At 44.5% G+C, this 18,384-nt stretch overlaps 1 protein-coding gene and 1 long non-coding RNA gene across 2 annotated transcripts; one reads left to right on the top strand and one right to left on the bottom strand.

The window, feature by feature from the left end:
• The first annotated feature begins 217 nt into the window (after positions 1-217).
• LOC117442202 (transmembrane protein 237A-like) lies at positions 218-7,150 on the top strand. The gene is made up of 9 exons (XM_034078202.2): positions 218-264; positions 978-1,074; positions 1,484-1,638; positions 1,896-2,010; positions 2,574-2,765; positions 3,191-3,264; positions 3,337-3,424; positions 5,335-5,456; positions 7,083-7,150. Exons 2-9 carry the CDS (start codon positions 1,016-1,018, stop codon positions 7,148-7,150), a joined length of 873 nt encoding a protein of 290 aa, XP_033934093.2. The 5' UTR covers positions 218-264; positions 978-1,015.
• A 2,829-nt stretch (positions 7,151-9,979) lies between these two features.
• On the bottom strand, positions 9,980-11,508 carry LOC139433388 (uncharacterized). Its single transcript, XR_011642878.1, has 3 exons — positions 11,427-11,508; positions 10,618-10,697; positions 9,980-10,077 (listed from the first exon to the last, which is right to left on the bottom strand). It is a non-coding gene; the product is annotated as an uncharacterized lncRNA (long non-coding RNA).
• Between the last annotated feature and the right edge of the window lie 6,876 nt (positions 11,509-18,384).

Genomic DNA, 18,384 nt, shown 5'->3' with positions numbered 1-18,384 from the left:
GTACTTCTACTACTTGAGTAAAGGATGTGTGTACTTCTACTACTTGAGTAAAGGATGTGTGTACTTCTACTTGAGTAAAGAATGTGTGTACTTTTGCCATCTCTGAATATTATTATATTCTATAATACTGTTTCTGTGCAGGTGTGGAGGTGGAGGAGGAGGTGACCAGCAGGAGGCGCTCTGACAGCAGAGACCCTTTGACGCCGGAGCCCCTCGATCCCGCACCACAGAAGAAGAAGAAGAAGAAAAGGGCGCAGACCATCGGTATAACTTTTCATCAAAGTGTCACGAAAAGAGAATAAAAACCACCGCACAGAGAATAAAACCACACAGAGCTGCAGGAACTATCTGAATAATCAGAATGATAATGTATTCCTCGTTAGGGTCATTTTTCCTGCTTCCAGTTTCCAGATTTGATGCGTTGTCTGTTTTAAATCATATATAAGTCAATATCTTTGGTTACTTAAAGATCACCTGCAAAATCCACTTCTTCATGTGTTTTCTACACAAACATGTGTCCCCTCAAGGGGTGTAGTGCTATTTGTGTAAGTCCTCCTAGAGCACCATTGTGTTTCTTTAAACCAATCATCTCTCAGAGGGGCGGGGCCAGCGGCAGCTCATTAGCATTTAAAGCTACAGACACAAAATCAGCAATTTGGAAACAGGGCTGAAACAGAGGGGATTATGGGTAATGCTGCATTGATCTGGTTGGTGTTTCAGCCAATCAGAGACAGGCTCTGGATATATCTGAGACCTGTGATATAGTGATGAAGAGGAGGATGATAGGGACCTTTAAGATATCACCTGGGACTTCAAGAAACTGGACATTTCAAACTATTATCACACGATATACTTTATATTATACTTTAAAGTCTTGGACTCAATCCATCTCCACACTCACTGACAACAACTTTTAACACTTTACAGGTTCTTCAAACCTCAATATTTCCAGTTTTCAAGTTCTTTTATTTCTTCAGATCTGGAGGCCGAGCATCTCGACGTCCCAAACGGAGACATGGTGGAGCTGGAGGGCGAGGAATCTGCTCCCGTGACCCGGAGAACCAAGAGGAAGAAGTGAGAACCAGCTGGAACGAGATCATGTAGAAGAAGAATCAAATCTCCTCACACATCACGTTCAGTCAGACAACGCACGTGTTTCTTAATATGTTTATCCACTACAAGAATAATGGGTTTGTATTTATATCATATCCGACGGGAGGAAATGCAGCACGGCGCGCACTACCGATTTGTAATCATACCTGAATTCTCATCTTCACGATCATTCGGCGAATTGCCCTGAAAGCACTGATAAATATGAATTTGCTGTCGTCAACTTCATTAAAACGTTTCTGAATAGTCTGAATCCTCATCTTCACGATCATTCGCCGAATTGAAATGAAAGCACCGATAAATATGAATCTGCTGTCGTCAACTTCATTGAAACGTTTCTGAATAGTCTGAATGTCTTTGTTCCCCTCGTCAGGAAGGCGAAAGCCACGGAGCAGTTCAGCAACGACCTGGAGGCCGAAGACGACGACATCATCACGGACGCTTCGTCTCCGATCCCCCAGCAGTCGCTGTTCTCCGCGCCCCACGGACACAGCCAGCCGGTGGGGAAGGTCTTCGTGGAGAGAAACCGTGAGTGAAGAAGAAGACATCGGGAAATCATGCAGAACAAGGATGGTTCCAAGATGGTGTGTGTGTGTGTGTGTGTGTGTGTGTGTGTGTGTGTGTGTGTGTGTGTGTGTGTGTGTGTGTGTGTGTGTGTGTGTGTGTGTGTGTGTGTGTGTGTGTGTGTGTGTGTGTGTGTGTGTGTGTGTGTGTGTGTGTGTGTGTGTGTGTGTGGTGTGTGTGTGTGTGTGTGTGTGTGTGTGTGTGTGTGTGTGTGTGTGCAGGGCGTTTCCAGGCAGAGCGTGTTGAGCACCTCAGACACTCGGAGGATGAATATATGGACCCCCGACAGATCTGGACCACCAGAGACGTCGCCATGAAGGTCCACAGCAGCTTCAGGTCACACACACACACACACACACACACACGCACACACACACACAGACACACACACACACACAGACAGACACTCTCTCACACACGCACACTCACATGCACACATGCACACACACACACGCACGCACAGACATACACACACACACACACGCTCACATGCACACATACACACACACACACACGCACGCACAGGCACTAACTCAATCACACACACACACACAGACACACACACACACACACACACACACACACACACGGCTCACATTACTTAATAAATAAGATTTCCCCTTTATTTAATCCATTATTTATTTCATGCTATGTTTTTATTGGATGTATTTATTATAATTTCCCAGCGATCTCCAGACTTATTGAGTCATTTATTTATTTTTATTTTTGGCAGATTCAATCCTCCATTATTATTATTTAAATGTGTTATTTATTTTACAAATTTACTTCTGATTTGTTTGTAGAAATAAATCGTATATAAAAAAATATATGTGTGTATTTCTTGTAATCTCTCTATCGTCTCCCGAGTGATGTATTGTTATTGCTCCATGGTTCTGTAGGGTTCTGGGTCTGTTCTCTCACGGGTTCCTGGCGGGCTACGCGGTGTGGAACATCATCGTGGTGTACGTTCTGGCGGGGGAGCAGATGACCACCCTGCAGAACCTCCTGCAGCAGTACCACCTGCTGGCATACCCTGCTCAGAGCCTGCTGTACCTGCTGCTGGTCCTCAGCACCGTGTCCGCATTCGACAGGTAACACACTGTACACACGTACACACTGTACACACTGTACACACCGTACACACCGTACACACTGTACACACTGTACACACTGTACACACCGTACACACCGTACACACTGTACACACTGTACACACCGTACACACTGTACACACGTACACACTGTACACACCGTACACACCGTACACACTGTACACACTGTACACACCGTACACACTGTACACACGTACACACTGTACACACTGTACACACTGCACACACTGTACACACTGTACACACCGTACACACCGTACACACTGTACACACTGTACACACTGTACACAATGTACACACCGTACACACTGTACACACTGTACACACCGTACACACTGTACACACTGTACACACTGTACACAGGTAACACCCTGAACTCGATGTGCTCTTGTGTGCACGTGCAGGGTGAACCTGGCTAAAGCCTCCATGGCTCTGAGAGGATTCGTCACGCTGGACCCTGCTGCCCTCGCCTCCTTCTGTAAGTTAAAAGAGGAAGAGGAAGATGACGATGAAGAAGATGGTGATGTTAATCTCTCTTCTCTGTGTTCAGTGTATTTCATCGCCCTGATCCTGTCCCTCAGTCAGCAGATGACCAGCGACCGCATCAACCTCTATCCCACCGCAAACGAAACGCTGTGGTGAGGAAACATCAACGTCAACATTCTGAAGCTAAACAGAAATGTATAAAAAAAAATCAGAAACAAATATAAATCTATGGACATTTTGGGAAACACAAAGGGGCGGGGGCGGGGCAACAGGTGAACACAATCAGACACGGGTGGGCAAACACAGGAAGGAAGACCAGACACGGGGAGAACAGAATTTAAAAATAAAAGCATAACTAAACACACAAAACTAAAATCATGACATTCTGGTATGTATTGTACGGTATTATATATGCTGGTATGTATTGTACAGTATTATATATGCTGGTATGTATTGTACAGTATTATATATGCTGGTATGTATTGTACGGTATTATATATGCTGGTATGTATTGTACAGTATTATATATGCTGGTATGTATTGTACAGTATTATATATGCTGGTATGTATTGTACGGTATTATATATGCTGGTATGTATTGTACAGTATTATATATGCTGGTATGTATTGTACAGTATTATATATGCTGGTATGTATTGTACAGTATTATATATGCTGGTATGTATTGTACAGTATTATATATGCTGGTATGTATTGTACAGTATTATATATGCTGGTATGTATTGTACAGTATTATATATGCTGGTATGTATTGTACGGTATTATATATGCTGGTATGTATTGTACGGTATTATATATGCTGGTATGTATTGTACGGTATTATATATGCTGGTATGTATTGTACGGTATTATATATGCTGGTATGTATTGTACGGTATTATATATGCTGGTATGTATTGTACGGTATTATATATGCTCGTATGTATTGTACAGTATTATATATGCTGGTATGTATTGTACGGTATTATATATGCTGGTATGTATTGTACGGTATTATATATGCTGGTATGTATTGTACGGTATTATATATGCTGGTATGTATTGTACAGTATTATATATGCTGGTATGTATTGTACGGTATTATATATGCTGGTATGTATTGTACGGTATTATATATGCTGGTATGTATTGTACGGTATTATATATGCTGGTATGTATTGTACGGTATTATATATGCTGGTATGTAGTGTACAGTATTATATATGCTGGTATGTATTGTACAGTATTATATATGCTGGTATGTATTGTACAGTATTATATATGCTGGTATGTATTGTACAGTATTATATATGCTGGTATGTATTGTACAGTATTATATATGCTGGTATGTATTGTACAGTATTATATATGCTGGTATGTATTGTACAGTATTATATATGCTGGTATGTATTGTACGGTATTATATATGCTGGTATGTATTGTACAGTATTATATATGCTGGTATGTATTGTACAGTATTATATATGCTGGTATGTATTGTACGGTATTATATATGCTGGTATGTATTGTACAGTATTATATATGCTGGTATGTATTGTACAGTATTATATATGCTGGTATGTATTGTACAGTATTATATATGCTGGTATGTATTGTACAGTATTATATATGCTGGTATGTATTGTACAGTATTATATATGCTGGTATGTATTGTACAGTATTATATATGCTGGTATGTATTGTACGGTATTATATATGCTGGTATGTATTGTACAGTATTATATATGCTGGTATGTATTGTACAGTATTATATATGCTGGTATGTATTGTACGGTATTATATATGCTGGTATGTATTGTACGGTATTATATATGCTCGTATGTATTGTACGGTATTATATATGCTCGTATGTATTGTACGGTATTATATATGCTCGTATGTATTGTACGGTATTATATATGCTCGTATGTATTGTACAGTATTATATATGCTCGTATGTATTGTACGGTATTATATATGCTGGTATGTATTGTACAGTATTATATATGCTCGTATGTATTGTACGGTATTATATATGCTCGTATGTATTGTATCCCTTCAGGCCTCCAGGCTCGGAGCAGCAGATCCTCAGACCCTGGATGGTGGTGAACCTGGTGGTGGCCATTCTGGTGGGCTTAGCCTGGGCGGTGGTCTCCACCCGGCCCGACATCGACTACACCGAGGGTGAGGCACAAATACTGCACGCCTTCATTTATATTTCACTGTGTTATTCTTAAAGTCCGAAATTCAGAGAAAAAGTCGACATTTTAAAAGAAATTATAATAATATGTCGCATCCCAAAAATGCTCATGTGGCCCTGATCCTATTCCATACTCACCATCTCACAGAAAAAAAAACAAATTCCCATGTGTTCCCGTCACAGTGGCGATTTCTCCCACGCTCCCTGAAGGTAGCAGGATGTATGCCTAAGGAAGTAGTGAGTTTTTTTAATTGTATTTAAAAAAGGAAACAAATTCAAAGCATATATAATAAGATCACCTATTACAAGAGCCTGTGACACGGGTTTCCCCCGTCATCCAAACCCATCACTTTGAGTAAATAGTGTCCCCTTGAAACCGTTACTGAACTGATGTTGGATATTTGTACTTTGATAACCTTCAATGTTGACCATTTTCTGGATCTTCTCGGGGATTCTTCAAGTCCCGCCAAATGATGGGTGACGTCATTGCGGGCACAGCGCTCCAGCTGCACCGTCCAGGATCCCAGCATCTGCATGTAAACGCACGACGGCGCACACAGCAGCAAGCGATGACAGTTTAATGTTGAACGTGTCTGAGAGCTCATATGAGGCTGAAGGATCGGTTTATGTTGTATCTGAAGTTTAGGAATGAGGTGCGTCAATATGGGCGATCATACGGTCATGTAGCCAGTGGTGGACTGGGACTAAAAATCATCCCGGGACTCTCGACCGGCCCACTTCGGTACCGCTAGTAAGCTGTCAACGGGGGGAGTAGGGGATGGGCTAGTGACTGATCTGACCGGCCCACTTCGGTACCGGCCCATCGGGATTCGTCCCGATGGCACGTCCGCCACATACATCAACATGTGTCCCCTCTTCTTCATGTCTCTTCTACATCAACATGTGTCCCCTCTTCTCCATGTCTCTTCTACATCAACATGTGTCCCCTCTTCTCCATGTCTCTTCCACATCAACATGTGTCCCCTCTTCTTCATGTCTCTTCTATCAACACGTGTCCCCTCTTCTTCATGTCTCTTCTACATCAACATGTGTCCCCTCTTCTTCATGTCTCTTCTACATCAACATGTGTCCCCTCTTCTTCATGTCTCTTCTACATCAACATGTGTCCCCTCTTCTCCATGTCTCTTCCACATCAACATGTGTCCCCTCTTCTTCATGTCTCTTCTACATCAACACGTGTCCCCTCTTCTCCATGTCTCTTCCACATCAACATGTGTCCCCTCTTCAGCCAATCAGAGACAGGCTCTGGATGATAGGAGACCTTTAAGTTGTATTCTCTTTATGTGTACCTTGTGTGAATCCTGTGTTTCACTCTGACCCTGTTGCTGATAGAAACGCTTGAATGTCCCCAAGGCGAAAAATAAAGTTCCATCTGACTTGTCTGATCTTAAATCTGCCACCAGATGGCCCCACAATAAGAAATGATATTTGATGATGATATATCCTGCAGAGAAAATACTTTATGTATCCCTGACGAAACACGTTGAATAATGTCTGAGATTAAAATGGCGAGTTAGCGGGAAAACCCTTGAAATGAAAGAAGCAGATACATATTGAAAGAGAGATGTAAGGTTGGTGTGTCTCTGCAGAGTTCCTGGTGACGATGGAGGTGGAGGGATACCCGAGAGCAGAGGACAATCTGGACATCCCTGCCTGAACATCACTTCTCTCCTTTATTTGTTGAGTTAGTTTTTTCTACAGATTGTTGTAAATAAAGAATGGCAGTAGGCCTATATGTACAATTAGGGCCGTCCATTGTTTGTATTACTTGTTCGTTTGATTTTAATCCATTTTGGAACTACGTCTTATAAACAAGAAAAGAGAAATATCATGCAACTTTATAATTGTAATAATAATTATTCACTATTCAACCTTTTTTATCATTTAAAAAAGTAAATATCCCCCAACACACACACACACACACACACACACACACACACACACACACACACATACACACACACACACACACACACACACACACACACACACACACACACACACACACACACACTAGGGGTTAACGGTATCCGTATTCGTCCCGTACCGTCATGGTTCGGACGTCACGGTTCGGCACATGCAGTCACATGGCGAATACACCTTTTTTTTCGAGTGGGAAAAAAGTCTGTCCTTCAGGGCAGCATCCACTACACTATTTATACTCCAGGGGGCGATATTGCGCCTAAAAGCTGTTTGCCAGCCGCCCTTAAACAACAAATGAAGAACAAGAAGACACAACAACAAAACGAACTAAATACAAGAAGAAGAAAAGTTAGTATGGCGAGTTCAGATAACACACAGGAGATAGAACCCACCTGCTTCTTTTAAATCAGCTGTGTGGGAACATGTCGGGTTCCCTGTGGACGATAATAACGATGAGGTGTGCGAGTGGTGGATCCGACGAGGACGGTGTGTCGGGTATGAAGGTAGATATGGTGCAAAATGCGAGAGCGGGAAAACCTGATGTGAGCACATGTGAAAAAAAATCTGTGCTTGTGTGCTTACATTTACACTTGTATAAAATATCCACGTAACTGTGAATCAAATTTACACTTGTAAAAAATATCCACGTAACTGTGAACCAAATTTGAAGTCACAGAAGAAAAAAAAATGTTTTGTAGCTTGTAGGAAAAAAATGAACTTAGAGATGAAATGTTCACTTGCAGAAAAATACACATTTTTTAAATATATTTTCCATTACAACTGCAACTTTATTTATTACAACCTCTCAAATCGGTTATTACAACTTGACGAATCTGCTCTGTGGCAGTATAAATCGACGAATCTGCGGTCTTGACTTTTGCTACACTTCTTGCGATAAATGTGTCGCAAAAGTAATTTTCACCTGTAGATGTGGGGGGGGGGGGTTGGAGCGAAGGGGCGGAGCTATCAGAAGGACGAGGCTTCGGTCAGTCACAGTCAGGTCGAACCGGATGACAGCGGGGCTACTGTTCGTGTCGCTACCAGTCCGCTGACATGGCGCGTCAATCAACGGTAAGTTTCGCCCATTACTTGCCCAGTATTACTTTGAATATTATTATTGTGATTGAGGATTAAATCCGCTTTGAAGACCACCGTTTTATATCGTGCAGTTTAGCGGCAAAATAACGTCAGTTAGCCAGCTAACGATAGCTTTGTTGAGTTTATGCTAGCTAAACAAGTAGTGGTTGTCGTCTATACAGCAGTAATTCATATATTATAGCCTACTGCTTTGGCACTAACGGTTGATAACCGTTTATGAACATAAAACCAATTGAACTGTACTGAAATAATGACAAGTTTTATAATTATCTTGGGCTCCTGCTGTGTTTTTAAAGCCTTTGTAAATTATCCATGCTATTTTCTATTTAGAACGAAGACTTCAGAATCTTAAAATCCCTTAACGTTTGTATGCAATTGTGCTAAATTCAACTCTGGAATCAAGCAAGTATGAATATGTTTGCATGACATTAGTTATTTATATTTTGCCATCACTGAACTATACGTTTAATACATTTAAGTCAAGCTAAGGTACATGTGTTACATGTGTAGAGCTAGTTAGTGCTCTTACCGATGCCTCCTCCAAACAGCATAATAACCAGACTGTATCATTAAAACTAAGTACCAGTTCTAGATCCTTGACTTTAGACAAACAATTCAAAAGACAACATGTATTTAAAGACCAATCTTTATTTGAATGTGCCTCTTAACCTGAGATATTAGTTATACAGTAATAGTATTGACAATCTAAAAAAACTGAGCAACTCAACAGTCAACTTTATGTTTCTTATTGTCTAAAGCATTTATTATTTTCATTTTCCCCCTCTCATATTCAGTGTGGACGGATTGAGACAGCCTGGTGTCCAGAGGGCTGCAGAGACTTCAGGGAGAAACCTCCGTGTGATGGACGTCCTGTCTGCTGGTGTGGAGAGGACTGAGGGTCTTTCCTCAGCGAGGAGGACCAGGCCTGATGGAGGAGCCCATGCTGGGCACAGCTGATACCAACTGCACAGGCCTAGTCTGTCACTTTATTTGACTAAATGTGTTTACTTATACATTTAATAGGTTTACACCTTCTGTCCATATGTGCTTTTTATTTAAAACATTTGATTAACTTTTGGTTCACATTTCAATAAATTGTATTTGCACTTCTTTTGTCCATTATTCTTACTGAACATGTTAGATTACACATTCACATCTGACTGAAGATTGGCCCCATTTATTTGTGACGTTGCAAACTCTGCGGTACAAGGCACAAGTGATGTGAAGCTCATAAAGTGGGGCAAATAGAAATAATCAGCTGATGGAGTGTAGATGTGGAAATAGGTGCATTCGATCAGCTGACTGTGTTTTTCGCCACACTTTATAAGCCTGACTATAACCACCCCTTCTCTGAGGTGCAGCGTCACAAACAAATGATGGTCCTGATAGACTACAAATATATTCGGTGTGCAGATCTTTGTTTTCACAATAAAAGTAGTTTCTTAGTGAATGTCCTGTACTGGTCTTAAAATCTCATAACATCAGCTTTTAATGTTCCTCTTGGATGTTCTTCTTGACCCTCAGAGAAGGAGAAGATGTCGTGTCTTTCGGGCATGTCCTTTCCTAACAAAAATTACAGGAAACATAAAACATTATTGCAGAACAAGTGTGTTATTTATGAAAGAGGTGTGTTTGTGTGTTATGGGGCTGTTGATATAATTATTTTTTAATTGTAATCAGATTATGAATGAACAGTATGAAATTCATCAACATTGAAATATATGTTATTATCAAAATAATATTTAACTTATCAAAACGTAGTGCAACTGTAGAAGCTTGCTCTGTTGTCTCACCGAAAGAATAACTTTTACCACGTTTTTTACAGACAATATTGAGAGATAAATAGTAGCAGTTCTCACTATGTGTTACATATATTTGCCTTCAATACATTAAATTAGAAAACTGACAAAGTCATATTGCTTGTTAACATCTAAATGTGACTTTTTGCATGGAATAAACCCTCAACTGAACTGATGTGTAGGTGATCTAGTATCTAGTATTGTTTAATGGAATGTATATCAGTGTATTCAAGTCAATACTTCATTCATTTAAACCAATATCTTTCTTGATTCTTTGTACAGTATGAAAAAAGAGTCTTAGTACCTGAGCTGAAGTTCACTGCTGTGAGGAGTCCAGTTCTGTCTCTCACTCTCTGGTCCAGCCTGTCTGCATCACCTGGACACCTTAAACAAACAGATATATATATGTAAAGTACCATGTGTACAAACAATATAACTGATTCTCTTCTGTTGAACATGTTGGATTGTGTATTGTCCGAGTCAGGGTCCTTTTTATTTTACTGTAACTTTGGAAGTTGTGTTACCAATGCTTACTGTTTATTTGATATCAATTTGTAATACAATTAATAAAAACAACAAGGTTTGGGTTTGTTCTTCAGATGACTGTGACGTTAACTTGTAAGCTCAATAATGAACTCCAGCTCAACCAACCATATTGTAATATCTAAGTAATCATCTTGAAATATGACATTAATAATTGTAATATACACACATCTTATTGTGAGGTTTATTTCACATACACTACTTCGACGTTAGCTAAATAGAAAATAGCATGGATAATTTACAAAGGCTTTAAAAACACAGCAGGAGCCCAAGACAATTATAAAACGTGTCATTATTTCAGTACAGTTCAATTGGTTTTATTTTCATAAACGCTTATCAACCGTTAGTGCCAAAGCAGTAGGCTATACTATATGAATTACTGCTGTATAGACGACAACCACTACTTGTTTAGCTAGCATAAACTCAACAAAGCTAGCGTTAGCTGGCTGACTGACGTTATTTTGCCGCTAAACTGCACGATATAAAACGGTGGTCTTCAAAGCGGATTTAATCCTCAATCACAATAATAATATTCAAAGTAATACTGGGCAAGTAATGGGCGAAATTTACCGTTGATTGACGCGCCATGTCAGCGGACTGGTAGCGACACGAACAGTAGCCCCGCTGTCATCCGGTTCGACCTGACTGTGACGGCCCGTCTACACTACAGCGTCGAAAGCTCCAATCTGCTCATTCACTTTCAATGGGGGGACGTCACGTAGCCGCGCTTTTTCGCCGAACTGAATTGTGGGTAGCAGAGTGGTCCGTCTCCGGCGACAGAAGTTGAACAATGTTCAACTTCTGACGCCGGAGTAGCCAGCGCCAGCCAATCAAATCCCGTTTCCCAAAATCTGACAGCTGAAGCCGTAGCCAATCAAACCGCGTCTAAGCTGGGAGAGATATCCCGCCGTTCATTTCTATATTTCAAAAAAAGTCGGAGGAGAAACTAACTATCGCCGTAGCAATCACCCGGTTTTGTATGACCAGACCCTCTTCACCTACCGGGATACAAACCGGAGGAACCAGCATGGAGGGAGGTGGCAGAGACAGTGGGCGAAACGCTGTTTGGGGAGTTTATATATATATATATATATATTGCTCCCATAAAATCCCCGGGGTTTTTTGCTTTGTATGTCGGGGGCGGGAGATTCATGTGATTGGTTGTTGGTCGTGTTGCTTGAATAAAATCCCCAAGCTCCAGACACGCCCAGCTCCAAGCTGTTTTTGGAGCTGTAGTGTGGACGCTCTGTGACTGTGACTGACCCGAGCCTCGTCCTTCTGATAGCTCCGCCCCTTCGCTCCAACCCCCCCCCCCCCCCCCCCCACATCTACAGGTGAAAATTACTTTTGCGACACATTTATCGCAAGAAGTGTAGCAAAAGTCAAGATCGCAGATTCGTGGATTTATACTGCCACAGAGCAGATTCTTCAAGTTGTAATAACCGATTTGAGAGGTTGTAATAAATAAAGTTGCAGTTGTAATGGAACATATATTTAAAAAATGTGTATTTTTCTGCAAGTGAACATTTCATCTCTAAGTTCATTTTCCTACAAGCTACAAAACATTTTTTTTTCTTCTGTGACTTCAAATTTGGTTCACAGTTACGTGGATATTTTTTACAAGTGTAAATTTGATTCACAGTTACGTGGATATTGTGTAAATGTAAGCACACAAACTCAGATTTTTTTTCTGCAAGTGCTCACATCAGGTTTTCACGCTCTCGCATTTTGCACCATATCTACCTTCATAGTTGGCGTTGCTCTACAGCGATGCGGTATGCTAATGGGAACACACGCCAAACATGCTAAATCACATCAGAAGGCATCACCCAGATGTGCCAATCACCGGAGCCCAAAAGACAGCAGCAGTTCAACAGCTGATCCCCGCTGCTTTTAAGAAGCCGAGAGACATGAGAGCCGAGAGACCAACATAAATAACGGAAGCTTTTGGCATAATGTTTTTCAACGACTTTGCGCTCTGGAAACACTTTCTTATTATTTATGATGTAATATTTTCAAGACATTCTTTTTAGTTTTACAGCTTGACGAAACCTTTTAGTTTGACATCAGCCAGTATAGATGATATGACCATCTGAGTGTGTGGTGCTGTTTGTGGTTTGTTTTTAACTGTTTAATACAGTTAATTATTCAAAATGTCAGAGTTCCTTATTTTTAAACTGAAACTTGCATTACTGTTCAAACATAAATAACAACAAACCTGGAATTATGCATTTGGGACTTTTTTTTGCTTTTTTGTTGTTGTACCGAACCGTGACCCCCAAACCGAGGTACGAACCGAACCGTGACTTCTGTGAACCGTTACACCCCTAATATGAGGTGATGAGGGAAAGTGCAGAGCCTGAAACTCCAAGTTCTTGGAGTTGGAGTGTGACACAGAGACACACACACACACACACACACACACACACACACACGGTCAATGTGCAATTTACGGCACTTGTCTGGGATAAATCTTTAACATCCGTCCAAACGGAGATGAAACCGATTTCGAACCAAAGTCTTCCGTCCACGCGGGATCGGAATCAAAATACACCAACAGCAGCGAATACGACCCCCGAGCGTGGGCATACGGCACAGACAAACAAACACGGTAGAACAAGGTAACATCTGTGTCATGGTCAGTAGCGCCTGGAGCACGAACGCACCCCACGAACGACCCGCTGTTGTTGTTGTTGTTGTTGTTGGTGAAACGCATCAGCAATGAGGCGGGGTGAGCAGGAGAGGCGGAGCTATGGCGTCATCGATTCAGGAAATGATGGTGTCGGGCGTAAACACGGAAGCGTGTCGCCCGCCCGGTCGACCCACCCTGGGAGCCGGTCTCAAAGTGAATCGGATTCGGGCTCCGTGTCGGCCTCGTGAGGACGCGCCGTCTAGACGACAGAGAACGTTCGCGGATACGACTGATATCGGCCTTCGTCAGCAGATTCTTATGTTCTCGCACTTTCTCTTTGAAAACACTAATACAGCAATTCCTACGAGAGATTGTGTTCCTGCTGATTATACAAGTTCCCCCATAGCAAACACACACACACACACATTCACACACACACACACACACACACACACACACACACACACACACACACACACACACACACACAGAGACACACACACAGACACACACACACACACACACAGACACACACACACACACACACTCACTCATTCACACACACACACACACACACACACACATTCACACACACGGTGTGTAGCTGGTGCAGGGCTGCAGCAGCTACACACCGTGTGTGTAGCTGCTGCAGCCCTGCAGCAGCTACACACACGGTGTGTAGCTGCTGCAGCCCTGCAGCACGGCAGCCCCTCAGGCGTCCAGGTGTCTGCTCACTGAGTGTTAAAGTCGATGTAGTGAAACGTTGAAAGTGGAGAAGCTCTCGCTGAAGGCGGAATGCGATGTCTTCTTCGTGCTGCGCACGATGTTAACGTGAACTCTGCCACAGATGGTGTGGCACTCTTTCAGAAAAACATCACAAATTGTTGAAATTTAAAGACTCAACATTTATTGATTAAAGAAAATTACAAACATGAAAATAAAACATATAATAACAATAAATGAAGTTAACTTGTGATCTAGGTTCAGGCGCAAGGCCACGCCTATTCATCTCCCTCATCCCTCACCCCTTCATCCCTCACCCCTATTCATCTCCCTCATCCCTCACCCCTATTCATCTCCCTCACCCCTTCATCCCTCACCCCTATTCATCTCCCTCATCCCTCACCCCTATTTATCTCCCTCATCCCTCACCCCTTCATCCCTCACCCCTATTCATCTCCTTCATCCCTCACCCCTACATCCTCTGCCTGTCACCATTTTTATTCAAACTGGTCTTTAGACCCTCTGTCCTTACACCCTCTGTCCTTACACCCTCTGTCCTTAGACCCTCTGTCCTTAGACCCTCACACCGGACAAGGAAACACTTCCAGAGAACCCTGACAGTTGCCGCGGGGAACCATGGGAGAAACCTCGGGGAGAGCAGCAGGGCAGGGACCCCTCTCCCAGCACGGCAGACGCAGCAGATGTCATGTGAACATTACAAAGATAATACATTATAGAAAAAATACACGGTTAAAATGATAACAAAACAAACATCTGCGTCGCACACGTCACTGTCTAGTGTGCTGCGCAGTTTGAGTGGAAGAGGCTGAAGTCTGGGCCTCCTGGAGCAGAGCTGAGCCTCTCGTGCCGGACTTGCAGGGCGCCGTGGGTCCGGAGCAGCTCCCGGTACTCAGCGTTGATGCCGCAGTGCGTCCTCTCCAGGGCGGAGTACTCCCGCTGGAGGCGGTGCAGCGCCGTGTTGCTCTCGTCCAGGGAACGCGTCTGCTCCCTGAGCCTGGACTCCGAGTCCCCGATGTCTCCCAAGGTGTAGTTCGTCTCTGCTCGTGGGTTTCCCTTCTGCAGAGACCGGGTCGATGTGCACTTGTCCTCCAGAGCTGAGATCTGCCTCTTCAGCGCCTCGTGGAGCTCCTCACTCCGGCTCCTTTCTCTGTCCAACCCGGAGGAGATCCGATCGACAGTACGCTGCAGCTCCGAGTTCCTGGCCTGTTCCCGTCTGAGGGCTTCTTCCAGGTCGGCCTGTCTCGCCTTGACCTTTGACCCCGTTGCGTTGAGCTCGGTCACGAGGCACTGCAGATTGGTGATGGTGAACTGACCGTCAGAGATCCTGGACCGCATCTCTTCACGTCTTTCTCCGTCACGCTCTCTCTCCAGGACCCGCAGCGTGGCCCTGATGTCGGCGTTCTCCCTCCGTAGGGTCTGCATGTCGTACGCAGACGCTTCTCTCAGCTGTTCAGCGAGGACTGGATGAGCATGCTTTCCAACCATCTCCTCAAATCGCTTCTTCTCTCTCCTCAGAGACGCCTTGAGGAGTTTCTCGGCCGCCAGGCTCTTCTCCAAAGCCAGGCTCAGCTCCTTCTCCTGGCTCTGGGTCTTCTGTGAGGCTCTGGAGAATCGAGCCTCCTCCGGTCTGCTGTCAGCTCCTCTGTCGCCCTGAAGCGTGTCCTCCCCAGCGAGCTGGGTACTGAGCGCAGCCTCCAGCTCGCCTTGCAGTCTCCTGTTCTCACGGGCGAGGTGTTGGTTCCCCCGAGTCAGACGGGCCAGTTCTGCTGCGTCCGTCTTCTGCTGAGAGACGGCCGCCTCGTAGTCCCTCTGCAGTCCCTCCGAAGCCAGGCTCTTCTCACACAGCGCCTTCTCCTGGCTCTGGATCTTCTGTGAGGCTCTGGAGAACCGAGCCTCCTGCGTCTTCATGGCCTCCTCCAGTCTCCTGCAGGCTCCTCTGTCGCCCTGAAGCGTCTGCTCTTCACCTTGCAGCCTCTTGTTCTCACGGGCCAGCTGTTGGTTCCCCCGAGTCAGACGGGCCAGTTCTTCGGCTTCCGTCTTCTGCTGAGAGACGGCCGCCTCGTAGTCCCTCTGCACTGAGCTGCTTTTTGTTTGCTCCGCCTTGAGGTCTGAAGCACACTTGCTCACTCTCTCCTGTAGGGAGGTAACGATGCCGACCTTGGATACGATGTCGCTTTGGAGCTTCAGGACGTCTGAGTGCAGGGACTCGATGAGCCTGTCCTTCTTCCGACTGTCCTCCTGCCGCTCGGTGAGGCGGTCCCTTAGCGCTGTCACCGAGGCGGTGTGCACCACCAGCAGCTCTGAGACCTCCCTCTGGTGCTGGCTGGAGGATGCTTGCTGAGCTCTCTGGAGCTTCTCGATCACCTTCTTGTCTTCTTCACGCTCAGAAGTCGTTGTAGTGATGCTGTTCCTCAGCTTCGCTCTGCCACGCTGCTGCTCTTTCTGCGACTGCTTCAGCTCATCGCTGATGTGCTTTATTACATCACAAAGGGCATCATTTTCAGATTGCTCATACTTCAGAGCCTTTGCAAGAGCGTCCTTTTCTGCTTTGTGCCGAGCTGTAGATGCTTTCTCCTTCAGCAAGGCCTCTTCAAGAGCCGCTTTGGCTTTTCTCTCCTCGTGCAGGGCGTCCTGAAGACCAGATGACCTCTCAGGCCTCTCAGGCCTCTCAGACCTCTCAGGCCTCTCAGACCTCTCAGACCTCGCCTTTCTCTCAGACCTCTCAGGCCTCTCAGACCTCTCAGGCCTCTCAGACCCCGCCTTTTTCTCAGATGGCCTCTCAGACCTCGCCTTTCTCTCAGACCTCTCAGGCCTCTCAGACCCCGCCTTTTCTCAGGTGACCTCTCAGACCCCGCCTTTTTCTCAGGTGGCCTCTCAGACCTCGCCTTTCTCTCAGACCTCTCAGGCCTCTCAGACCTCGCCTTTCTCTCAGACCTCTCAGGCCTCTCAGACCCCGCCTTTCTCTCAGGCCTCTCAGACCTCGCCTTTCTCTCAGACCTCGCCTTTCTCTCAGATAATCTCTCAGACCTCGCCTTTCTCTCAGACCTCTCAGGCCTCTCAGACCCCGCCTTTCTCTCAGGTGACCTCTCAGACCTCGCCTTTCTCTCAGACCTCGCCTTTCTCTCAGATGACCTCTCAGACCTCGCCTTTCTCTCAGATAATCTCTCAGACCTCGCCTTTCTCTCAGACCTCTCAGAGTCCTCTGTCTGTGAAACGTAAAGCAGTTGTTATCGTGTTGTCTCTGTGCAGTGGAGTTATCTCTGGGTGTGGAAGGTATGCTGGGATCAGAAACTTAAGTGTTGAGTATAAGCTTGTTTACAGTTTCGATGAGTGTGATTCTAAACATGTGTGCCACCGAATGTATTTCTTACCGCAGAGGAAGTGGAGCTGTACTTTTGTCTGTTGCCGGAGATGGAGGTCTGCTCCTGAATATCGTCCTCCACAGGAAACTCCTGAATCTCTTCGCTCTCTGACTCAGGCTTATCATAAAAGTCCGCCATCTCGTGGGTTTCGGACTGTCTCTCATCATCAGAGACCAGCATCTCTTCGATTTCAGACTCGATCTCTTCTGCCAATTGCCACATCTCTGGACATGCAGACTCTGTCTTATCTAGGTCAGGCATTTCTTTGATTTCGGACTCTTCCTCGTCATGAAGGTCCAATGAGTCTTCGAAGTCTTCATCCGTCGAGTATACATACTCCTGATCCTCCTGAACTTCCTCCTGCACCTGGTTTGCAGACTGCTGCACCTCCTCCATGGTCTCGTCCTCAATCTCCTCCTCAATCTCCTCCTCAACTGAACTGTCCTGAGAGTCCTTGTACGTCATGGAGAACACTGATCTTATTTTGCCCATCTTATTATCGTGAAGAAATAGCTGCTTCTGACGGATACTGGGAACTCCACGTGGCTGGGATGAAACCTGGCTTGTTGTCATCCTGCGCAAACTGCAAGTAAGTTGTGTATTTAACCGGCGAGCACGCTCCCTTGCAGCCGCTGCATCAGGTTCAGTATGACTTCAGAGCCCAACGTTCCGTCCCATGTGCTTTGGTCTGCCGACACATTCCACATTCCATCTCAAAGCATTCCACATTCCATCTCAAAGCATTCCACATTCCATCTCAAAGCATTCCACATTCCATCTCAAAGCATTC

This window comes from Pseudochaenichthys georgianus, unplaced genomic scaffold, assembly GCF_902827115.2.
Source record: "Pseudochaenichthys georgianus unplaced genomic scaffold, fPseGeo1.2 scaffold_350_arrow_ctg1, whole genome shotgun sequence".
Lineage (NCBI taxonomy): Eukaryota > Metazoa > Chordata > Actinopteri > Perciformes > Channichthyidae > Pseudochaenichthys > Pseudochaenichthys georgianus.
The sequence above is the reverse complement of the archived record's forward strand: the minus strand, read 5'-3'. Positions and strand labels throughout refer to the sequence as shown.